The sequence below is a fragment of the Coenobita brevimanus genome, chromosome 93 (genome assembly GCF_032717465.1).
Source record: "Coenobita brevimanus isolate Jiangsu-jjx chromosome 93, ASM3271746v2, whole genome shotgun sequence".
NCBI classification, from domain to species: Eukaryota; Metazoa; Arthropoda; class Malacostraca; order Decapoda; family Coenobitidae; genus Coenobita; species Coenobita brevimanus.
In genome coordinates this window covers 10778944-10790986 of record NC_137046.1, presented here as the reverse complement: position 1 = coordinate 10790986, position 12043 = coordinate 10778944, and the positions used below count along the sequence as shown (strand labels likewise).

General features: G+C 42.7%; 1 protein-coding gene across 1 annotated transcript in view; it reads right to left on the bottom strand.

Annotated features, from left to right (window-relative positions):
- The window catches only part of LOC145412552 (cytochrome P450 9e2-like), a 42254-nt gene that overhangs the window by 13533 nt on the left and 16678 nt on the right, over window positions 1-12043 (bottom strand). The window contains exon 4 of the mRNA XM_080282458.1: window positions 8592-8810. Coding sequence (XP_080138584.1) covers window positions 8592-8810 — 219 coding nt within the window. The remainder of the gene's footprint in view (window positions 1-8591; window positions 8811-12043) is intronic.

Below are 12043 nucleotides of genomic sequence, written 5' to 3'. Positions count from 1 at the left end.
GTTCTTTCTGTCCTTCATTCTGTGCCTGTAATTGTTCTTTGACTCCGTTCCTGAGCTCTTTACTTTGGGCCAGTTATTGTGTTTGGCATTCTTTCTATCCTTCATTCTGTGCCTTTAATAGCTTCACAGTTTTCGCCAGGGACATTTCCTCCTCCTGCCAAGCTCGAGACCTTGTCTGCACACCTGCTTCCATGTCGAAGGTTTGCCTCACTGCAGCACTTAATCTACACTTCTGACAGCAGTGTTACGTCTCCGTCCCACTCTGTCACAGGCCCCAAAAGCAGTAGTTTAGTATAGGAAGGACGTTGCCCAGTGAGTTGTTCCTCCTATGGTCAGCCTTCCGGTGTACAGCACACAAGATCAGCTGAGGCGAAAGTAAACCCTGTCTTCTTACAGTTCACTGTATTTTCCAAATAATTCCACTCAGTGCTTTCCAACTTCACTTCACTGTTCTCACAAGCATTGGAGTTATACAAACTTTACTAACTCCAATGACAGTAATGATCAATCATTTTTTCTGACCAATTGTAAACTTTTTCAGACAAACTTTTTCAAGCATCCTTTTAATCAAAGTTTAATCGTATTTTGAAACTGTTTTTTTGTATCTTTTTAAACTGTTTTAACCCGCCCCGTCCCGCTGACGTATGGGTACATTGCAACGATTTGCATTTGCCAGTCCCGGCGACGTACTGGTTCGTCGTGCAACTGCAAAGCGCATAATTTCAACAGTTTTCAAATTTCGCACTTGATTTTCAGTACGTATCCTCGCTTGACCTTCCCCTACCTGCCACCAGGCGGGGACACTCGGCAACCCACGCTAACCCGCGGCTCGTCCACTCACCTGTTAGCAATGGTCCTGCTCAGACATGGCTACAAGAGGTCTCTCATAGGTCGAAATTCAAGCTGCCCTGGACGCCTTTACAAGCGACAGTGATTCCCCACTGGATGACGAGGTTGTTGATAAAGATTATTTGCAGCCAGAGGAGGAGGAAACCACCAGCAGTGATGAAGAAGTCCCATCCCACAGGAAGCGGCAGTACATGACTTACCGTGCTGCTAGAGAGGAGCAGCCGGCCAAGAAACCACGTGTAACATCCTATGCCCAGCCCCAACATGATGTGGAACCCAAATTCGATGACGAGGACGAGGACGGAGTCGTGGGACGTGCTGCCACGTGGTATGGACGTGAGGTAATAACTCATCGTGGCCCCCAGCGCACACCACGTCGGACGAGCAGGTATGGGCCTAGTATTTTGTTTGGGGAGTTAGAAAGTGCCGTGGAGGGAGTGGGGAGTGAAAGGGAAAGTGCAGGGAGGAGTATGGAAAGTGAGAGTGGCATGAGTGAGTCATTGCTCTCCCTAGGTAGTGTGAGGCGGCGGGGTGTATCACGTGGGCAAGTGCAGGTGCGTTCTGTATCACGTGGGGTTGTGATGGAGGGGGAAGGTGGGGAGGAACCACTCCCAAGCACGTCTTATGCTCCCCAATATCCCCTAACACGTGGGCGAGCTAGGGTGCGTGAAAAATCACGCGGTGTTGTCATGGAGGGGGAAGGTGGGGAGGAACCACTCCCCAGCACGTCTTATGCTCCCCAGTATTCCCCAACTTCATCCCCACAGCCCCCTAATGTTCCTCAAGGCCGTAAGGGTAAGGGAAAGGGAAAGAGTAAAGGCAGAGGGAAGAGGAGTGACAGTGGGGAAGCCCTCCGCACTCCTTCTCCCCAACCTCCCCCACCAGGATCTCCTCCCCACCCAGATGAAGGCGGTGATGGGGATGATGGGGACGAGGGATTTGTGGGATGGAATTGGGAGGATGGGAGTGATTTTTCTCCCCTCATTCACCCCTTCACTGAGCAGGGGCGCTCTGGCTGCATTGCTCCCGGAATTCACCGTAATTCCACCAGGTTGGATTTTTTCCACCTGTTTTTTAGTGAGGCATTTGTGGGGCAGATTGTTTACCAAACCAACCTTTTTGCAAGCACCCAGCGCCTTGAGAGTGAAAGATTGGGAAAAAGGAGTAGGCATTCTATCATATATGATTACCCTGTGTCCCTTTCAGAAATGTTCCTATTTTTTGCCCTGGTCCTTTTGATGGGTATTATACGAAAAAAACAGAATTCCGGCTTACTGGACAAGGGACCCTGTTATGTTTACACCAATATTTGGGCAAGTCATGAGCCGTAATCGGTTTCAACAAATTCTATGTCGCCTCCATTTCTATGAAGCTCATGTGAACGACAGATAAGATGAGGCGAATTAGGTTGGTCTTTGATCACCTGAGGCAAACCTTTCGTTCGTCATTTTATCCCTATAGAGACCTCGTCACAGACGAGAGTCTCGTGTTGTGGAGAGGTAATATTTCATTTAGGAGTTATATACCCAGCAAAAGGCACCGTTTTGGGTTCAAGATCTTTGTTATGTGCGACTGTAGGACTGGATACGTGCAAGACATAGTTTTGTACACCGGTGCACAGACAGACATAATAGAAGATCGGAGTATTGGACTGTCGGGAACAGTGGTAAAGACAATGATAGAAGACTACCTTCATCATGGTCACGTCCTCTACCTGGACAACTGGTACACTAGCCCTCTTCTCCCTCGTTATCTTCACATGCATGAAACGGGAGTCTGTGGAACTGTGAAGGTGAACCGGCGTCACATGGCCAAGGTAGGGCGGAAACTTGACAGGAATGAGGTTGTCTTCTTCAAAGCCAACAACATCCTTGCAACTGTGTGGAACCATAATAGAGAAGTAAGCCTCTTGTCAACGGTTCACTGCCCTTTGATGCACCATACTGATTCCGTTGATTACCGGAGCTAGAACAGGCATCATATTTAGAAACCTGAGTGTGTCATGGACTATAACATAAACATGCGCCTGGTGGACCAGTCAGACTCCATGATATCGATGGTAGAGTGTGCCAGGACCACAATGATGTGGTATAAGAAACTGTTCTTTCACTTGCTAGACATCACTGCTCTGAATTGCCACCACCTTCACGCCATGACAACAGGAGTTCAGGAAACCTTTGAAGGGTTTGTGAGGGAGCTCACAAGAGAGATGTTTGCACGTTATGCTGTTGAAAGGCCCCAACATCGCACCAGCACTGCCCCTATTGCCCAAACTCCCCTGAGAATATCCGGCCGCCATTTCCCCACTCCTATCCCTCCCCAGCCAAACAGACCTAGGCCCCAACACAGGTGTCAATTGTGTAGCAATTCCCAGGTTAGACTCACCAAACAGAGGAAGGACACCCGCTATGAGTGCGTGCAGTGTGAAGTGGGTCTCTGTATTCACCCATGGTTCAGCAAATATCACACCTTGATGCAATTCTAATATGGTGTGAATGATAGGACACTGAAACTATGAAGTAAATGCGACAAACAGACGCTCAGTGAAATTATCAGTCATGTTGATCGGAAAATATTAGAATAAAGTGCATACGGGTATAACATAAGTGCAAAAATTGTAAGTGTATAAATATGCTGTAAGTGGAAACATACCTAGCGAGGGTTTTATGATGCGATATTCTGTCGCTCAGTGCAATAAATAAGGCCTGTAAATATGTAATTATTATTATTGGAAATGCTAACTGGTATAATATAAGTTCAAATTACTGTAAGTGCTGAAATATATTCTGTCAAAATATTCTTAGCGTGTGTATAGAGATGCGGTATCCTGACGCTCAGTTGAATGAATAAGGCCCGTAATTATGAAAATAGAAGTCAACAAGTGGGAAAGTGTGTAATATATGTGAAGAATTAGTATGTAAGTGTTTGAGTATTATGTTGGTCGAAACATTCATTGTGAGGGTATTTTCAAGCGATATTCTGACGCTCACTTGAATAAATAATGCCAGTAACTATGTATAGTGCAGTATAGGGGTGTAAACGTGTGTAATGTAAGTGGGAAAGTATAATTGGAGTGAAAAAATTAAGTAGAAGATGAAGCACGAGTGTTTGAGATTGTGCTTGCTACGTGAATATGCGCTAGCATTTCGCTAAATCCCCTCGTAATGAATGTAAATAATTGAAAACATTTACAGTGCTGGAGGAAGGTTCTATGTAAAGGAAAAAATAATAGTAAAGTGATAAAACAATTGGGTATGTTGAAATACGAGTCATAGCGAGTGCGCTTAGTAAGCCAATATGCGCTAAACTTATGCTGCATGTCATCATAATGAATTAAAACATCTGAAAACATTTTCAAACAGTAAAAACAAGTATACAAGTAGAAAAAATGTTATGCTGACTGATACAAGAAACTTAGCATATAGCATGTTACGACTCGGACCTAACTCGCTATGCTCGCGCGATGGTACTATGCTTATTTTTCATATATGTGTCTGAAATCCATTATATTGCTACTATTATTGCTTATTAGTTCAAATTCAATAAATATAGAGGTGTTGTGTGTTGTTTCTCCCAATATTTCCTACCACAGAAAACGTGAGCGCCTCACACGTCAATGATAGAATATGATACCTGGCGCGTAGGACCTCACCTGTTCCGACCACTTATGGACCACGGTAAGCCCTTTCTTGGTGATTTTCCTTTGTTGCTCAACCAAAGCGGAAGTTTTAGCCAAAAAAAAAAAAAATCCAAAATAGCTAGGGATTGGGGGATGTCAGAGGTGCGGAAAACCTCGGGACGTGAAGGATTAAACTTAAGAGGCATGGTGAGTGGAATGGGAAAGAGGGTGATTGGGGTTTACAGATGTGGTGGATTGAATGGGTGGGATAGGTGGATGGGTGGGCAGATTGGATAAGATGAGTTGCTGGGTGTCTGTGCTCGATAAGGAGGGGTGGGCGAATTTGTAGATGAATGGGTGGGCAAGGTGGACTGGAAGGTGGATGGGAAGAGTGGGTTGTAGAGTAGTTGATGAGGTGGGAAGGTGAGTGAGTGTGTGATTGGGTAGAAAAGGTGGTTATGTAGGTGGGTAAGCAGGATGGGTAGGTGTGTGACTGGGCTTTGTAGGTGGGTGAGTGGAGGTGTGGATTCCCAGAGGACAAGGCAGGAGGTGGCTTACTACACTGGGTGAACATGTGGACTGGTAGGTAGGTGAGTAGGTGGATGAGGGAAAACAGGTCCCTTTGCAAATGTCCATAAGGTAAATATGTCCATGAATGGAATGGGTTGATGTGAGAAAATAGGTCTAAGGGGGATTATGTACTTTTGGAAAACTAGCCTAAGTGGAAACAAGGGTCCAGTGGATAAGACAAAAGTTCATGGGGTTAATGGGTTCATGGAATAAAATAGGTCATGTTGAGATTTGGTGTTTCTCCGTGAACAAAAAAAAGGTCCATGGAGGCAATAGGTCTATGGATATGTTGATTTTATGGAGGGAAAATTGGTTCATGGGAAAAATAAGTTCACGTGGCATATACGTTACTTCAAGGAAAATACATTCATGGAGAAATACGTACACTGGGGGAAAGTACTTCCTGGAGGAAAATAAGTCCATATGGGAAAAACGTCCACTGGAGAAAATTAAGTATACTGGGAAGAGTATGTCCACGGAAGAAAATAGGTCCATGAGGGAAGATAGGTGAGTGAGGGGATGACCCCGACTGGTGCAGCCAGAGACAGCCTTATGTGCTATAGTGTGACAGTATGCATGAACCTTAAATTATTTTGGTAGTATGACGAATGTCGAAGCAAGTTTAGAGGACAATGTGCATAAAATGGTATAGCAGGGAAAATTGGTTACTGGTTCACTATGAGTAATGATAAGGAATAGGAACGTGAACTTGCAAGTAAAAAGAGTAATTACCTGGCAGTAATGCCATCCCCAGCCTAATGTATGGATTTGAATCATTGAAACTATTGAAAAGATACAGGTTATGAATGAGAGCATTGGAACTGAATTATCTGAGAGGAACATGTGGAGTTACCTGGAGAGAAACAGGCAGACAAACGAGGCAGTGAAGGACTGTTGTGGTGTTCAAGTGGATGTGCTATAGGGGGAAAAATGTGTTGATTTTGTTTGGCCATGTCGAGAGGATGACGGGAGAGAGACTGACAAGGAAAGGATAGAGTGTATGTGAGTAAGGACGGAGGGGGAGACCGAGGATGAGGTGGAAGGATGGTTTGGAGAGGCATATGAGAGAGGGAATTTGAGTTGGAGAGAGGAGTGCCCAAGGGCACAGGACAGAGTAATATGGAGGCAATATGTCTGTTGCCATCCCTTATAAAATTAGGTCATCTGGCAATAGACAGATAGACAGACACCGTATCATTCATAAGCAATAAATATTATGAACATTATTATTCATTTTCACTATTATATATATATATATATATATATATATATATATATATATCTATATATATATATATATAAATATTTTTAATAAATAAATAAACTTCTCGTGTCACAATTTTCTTTCCTATCGTCAGTATGTGTTCCACCAAGGATGCCCCAGTGGCTATTTCTCACCTACTGTACCTTTTGGAGTCCCGGTGATCCTCCTTTCGGGACTTTGGCGAAAGCTTTGCCATTGCACTTGACATCTCACAGGCTTTCGATCGAGTCCGGCATAAATCTTTTAATTCCAAACTGCCCTCTTACTGTTTCTATCCTTCTATCTGTACGTTCATCTCAAGCTTCTTTTCTGGTTGTTCTATTGTGGCTTTTGTAGACAGCCACCGTTCTTCTCCAAGAGCTGTCTGTAGTGATGTTTTTGGGGCTCTGTTCTATCACCAACTCTCCTCCTTCTATTCATCGATGACTTTCTAAGCTATACATCTAACCATATGCACCATTACACTGGTGACTGCACCCTTTACCTTTGCATTCGCTTGTCACAGCATCCATTTCAGCAATTACATCAGCAAACAAGGGATGAGACTATGGTATTCCTAATGTCTAACTTGGCTCATATCTCTGATTGGAGTAAAAATAGTCTTGTTGTTTTCATTGCATCAAAAGATCAGTTTTTATATCTTTCAACCCATCAAAATCTTAGGCAAGAGTATCCTTTAATTTTTAATAATTTTCAGCTCAATCCTGCATCAGTTTCATTCTCTCGGGATTTATCCTAGAAAGATCACATTACCTCTCATGTAAAATCTGCTTCCAAGAAATTAGTCGTGCTAAGCCGACTCCGTGCGTTCTTTACCTCTGCACAGTTGTTGACTTTTTACACGGGTTTTACTCGTTTCTGTGTAGAGTACAGCTTTTATGTGTGGGAAGGCTCCCCACATACAGCACTTCCTAACAGGGTGAATTCAAAGGCTTTCCGTCTCATTAACTCTCCTCCTCATACTGACTTTCTTCAACCTCTGTCTCTTCGTGGCACTGTTGCATCTTCATTTCTTTTCTATTGCTACTTCAACGACCCTTACTCCTCTAAACTGTCTGCTTGCATCCCTCCACAACTACGGCAGGCACGTATAACACATATCTTTCAACAAACTCTCGCCCTTTTTCTGTCCAACACTCTAATGCAAGAGTTATCCATTACTCCCAGTCCTTCATGTATGCAACAGGTAACTTGGGAACACTCTTCCTCAGTTAGTTTGTCGAATTTCCTATGACCTCCAGTCTTTTAAACGCAGTGTGTCCAGGCATCTCGAAATGAACGGACCTTGAATCTGGTTCTCTGTTTTCTTGTATTTTACTTTTCTGGGAGAGTCATCATGCCAGCTTCTTCGCATTGGTTCCTTCTTCCTTGCATTAAAGAATCACATCCAGTACAAAGTAGCCTACATAAAACAACGCATCAGTATCTGGCTATATATTTTTTCTTTTACATAGCTCATATATTTCCATACAGATAATACATCCGAAACAGTGCAATTTATTTCAGGGTCAAAAGTCAGAATTGGCACATTTCTGACTGGTAGCGACTGGAAGAGGTTAACATTGCTATAAGTAAGCATGTCAGAGGTACTTCTACAAATCCATGAATCTCTCTCTCTCTCTCAACATTTTATATATATATATATATATATATATATATATATATATATATATATATATATATATCGCCATTTCCAATGCCTTATAAAGACACTTCCGGCAATAGCATGAATGTATGGTTAAGAGATTAGGCTTTGGCAGTGAAATTGTTAAAAATCTTTGTTTTAACAAAGTCGTTCATTGGTTAAAGATCTGAAGCGTAATAAACACGAACTTTTCTGTAGAAAGTGATTTGGGATACCAGGGCTGTTATGCACTCAAGAGCAAGCGTGAATCCGTTACGGAGATAGTCTGATATCCCCACAACTTCAAACTAAACCATTACCACACTCAGTCAAACTGGAGAACCTTACAGGTTGTTCAGTTCTAGACTGTGAGACATCTGGAGATACAGTAGTACTTCTTCCTTAGAGAGATACACTGCAATAATGATTCATTTGAATTATGTTGATGAAGACTTAGTCTATGTTAATATTGACATACTGATGACATACAGGAGAACTGAGGTGGACTGGAATGTCCAATATGAATCAAAAAGAAAGATTCACTACAAATCTCCAAAAACAGCTAGAAATACAGTGCTTACCCAATGTGGCGTCTTGGTGCTGGAGACCTCAAAAAGTGTTGCTGTGATACAGCATTGGTTCTCAAAATAGAGATTTGAACTAACCTTGTATACACGCATCCAGATATTTGGCCTCCATCACCCCTTGGTACGTCAGCTCCCCTTCTTGCTGAACCAACTCTTGCAGTTCCTCACGAAGGCGTGTCTGCTCCTTTGGATTTTGGGCCAGAACATATGAGGCAAAAGCAAGGGTGGAGGCAGATGTGTCATACCCACCGACCAGGAACAACGCACTTTGTGCCACTATGGTTTTATCATCTAGCACTGGTATAAATGGGATGAAAGAAGCCAATAGTTAGACATTAAAGTAAGGTAAATGGTTTGGGTTATATTAGCAACTACATGAGGGGTGCCTGAACAAAACACACACTTGATCATTTATGGGCAGACACCAGAATCAGTCGTGTGTACTGACATGAGTTTTATCCCCTTGTTAGAATGTGTACACGTGCTTGGTGGGGGGATAGCGGTATATAAAAGAACATTTCCATCGGCTGCCTGAGAACTTCCAGCAGCCACCTTGACCTAGTGCTGCATCAGCCTTTGATGTGGAAATATGTGCTGTACTTATTGCTCCTACCAATAAGCTTTGCTACTGAAAGCACAAATATTTATTCACACACACACACACACACATACATGTTGCATCAGCCCTTGATATAGAAATATGTGCTGTACTTACCTCTACTACCAGTAAACTTTGCTACTGAAAGCATGAATATGTTTTTATATATATACACATCTATCTAATTATCTATCCATATATATATATATATATATATATATATATATATATATATATATATATATATATATATATCCACAGAGAGAGAGAGAGAGAGAGAGAGAGACTCTGTGGTACAGTGGTAGAATGTGCATTATTGTACATGGGAGAAGTTCTCTCCCCGCCAGGGTAATGATTTTTGGGAGTGTTCACCTGGCCACGTACTGTTTTGACGGACATAAGGGGTGCTGTGGTTGAACCAGTGTCGCATACAATAGAGTATGCTTGCACCCAGCCAGCTTGCGTGGGCAATTACACTTAATTCACAAACTACACACACATCTAAAGCCACTCCAACATATAGTCACACAAGGACTTCTCGCCCTACATACAATCTCTACCAGACAGCCTAAGCCACTTGGTAGAGATGCATAGGCTGTATCGTCCTCACTTTGGTCAGGATAGGCCTGTCCTACAGTGGATATTCAAACAGCTGATGATGAAGATGAATATATATATATATATATATATATATATATATATATATATATATATGCTTAGTGTAGCGGAACTGTATTTTAGGGTAACTCTGCACTGAGAGGCAAGCCAATTGATTTCCTATAAACCGAGAATTCATATACAGCGGTAGATGGTAACCTTATAACCAACCAACACGTGTTCCCTACGTGACAGAAAGTGGTTGGCGGAGGGTTAGTGCCCCTCCCCTGAAATCAACTAACTAAAAATGAGAAAAAGAAGCTTCAAACCAGGACTAGCCAACAGGTAACGACTAAGGACCGAACAAAGGACAAGGTACGGATTGCGACATGGAATGTGAGCTGCGCGAATGATGAGGTGAAAGAGACAGAGATTGTCCAGGTGCTTGAGGATGCAAAAGTGGATGTTTGTGGAATAAATGAAACAATGGAGATGTGAGACTTTGAGAAAAGTGGAGTACGGATGGGGTATATGTGGGTGAGTAGGTGGGGATGAGAGGGCAAAAGAAGGAGTTTGTATTGCTGTGTGCATGAGATGGAAGAATATAAGAGATTATGGATCTGTTGGCTCAAAGATTGTGTGGGTAAGACTGAAAGTTGGACTACAAATGTAGGCGTTTGTGTGTGTAGGTGCCAACGTAAGATGGTGCAATTATAGTGAAAGAAGAGTTCTGGACAAATGTGGAACCGTGCATGGAAAGCTTTGAAAGGAATGAGAGAGTGTTTTTGATTGGAGATATGAATGGAAAAGAAGGGAATGTGAAGGTGGATTTAATAAATGGAGAGTGGGGCATGCCTGCAGAAGTGGATGAGAATCGCAATGTTTTAGCGAACATTTGTGCCGGGGAGGGGATGGTGATAACCAGTACCCTCTTTAGACACAAAATGATCCACAGGTATACGTGGCGAGTGATGAGAAGGGTGGGTGGTGAACTGAATGAAAATAAGGCAATGATTTATTATGTGTGTGTGGATGATAAAGTGAGTGTTTGTAATGGATGCAAGAGCATACAGAGGTTGGGGAATGGACTTTCTGACCATCACATGGTGATGGTGAAAGTCAAGGTTCAAGTGAAATGGAGGGGTAGGAGATGGGAATGACAGGAGGCAGTAGTCCATACAAGAAGAGTAGAAGGGTTGCAGGAGGATGGAAAAAAGGTAGAATAAAAGAGAGAAATGGAGGAGTGATTGGGTAAATATATTTTGGAGCAGATGGGGGAGGTACAAGGTGTGAGCAAGATATTCACGGGAGAAATCTGTGTGGCATGTGAGGTGAGGTGAGGTGTGGGATGAAGAGGACACAAAAAAGGGGACAAGAAACAGCATGGTGGAATGGTGAGATGAGACAGGCTGTGGCGCAAAAGAAGAAAGCATATAATGAGTGGATGAGAAACAGGGGCAGGGAGGAAGCTGAGAGACGGAAGAGAGAGCTACATGTAGAGAGAAAGAAAGAGGTGAAAAGATTAGTAAGAGAGAGTAAGAAGAGAGTGGATGATGAATTTGGAAGGAAATTGAGTGTAAAGTGGAGAGAATGTAAGAAAATGTTCTGGAGAGAGATAAGGGGTGTTAGACAGGGCGATATAGAAGCAAGTCGGGGAGTGAAAGATAAGAATGGCAGATTACTAGTGGAGAAGGGGAAGAAAAAGTGAGCAGATGGAGAGAACACTTTAAGGAATTGTTGAACATAGAGAATGAAAGTAATGCGAGTATATGTGGCTGGGGAATTGCTGAGAAAAGGAGGGAGGCGAGAAGAGAAGAAGAAACCAGCAGGATGGAAGTAGTGGAAATAATGAAGATGGTCAAAATGGGGAGAGCTCCAGTATGTGGTGAAATGCTGAAGCATGGGGGAGATAGTAGTAGACTGGATATGGATGATGTGCAGATTAGTCTGGGAGGAAGGTAGAGTCCTGGATGATTGGAAATCAGGTATAATTATTCCCCTGTACGAAGGAAAAGGGGAAAAAGAAGCGTGTAGTAATCATAGGGGCATTTGTCTTCTTAGTGTAATAGGAAATGTATATGGTAGGATATTTATAGACAGAGTTACGGAAAAAAAACAGAAGAATTAGTTGGAGACGGACCGGGATGTTTTAGGAAGGGAAGAAGTTGTGTAGATAAGATTTTCATTATTAGGTCTTAAGTCGAAAAGTTTCTAGAGAAGGGAAAGAGGTTGTATGCAGCTTTCATGGATTTGGAGAATGCATATGACTGGGTGGACAGACAAGGAATGTAGAAAGTATTAAGAGTATGTGGAGGAAATGGGAAATTGTTCAATG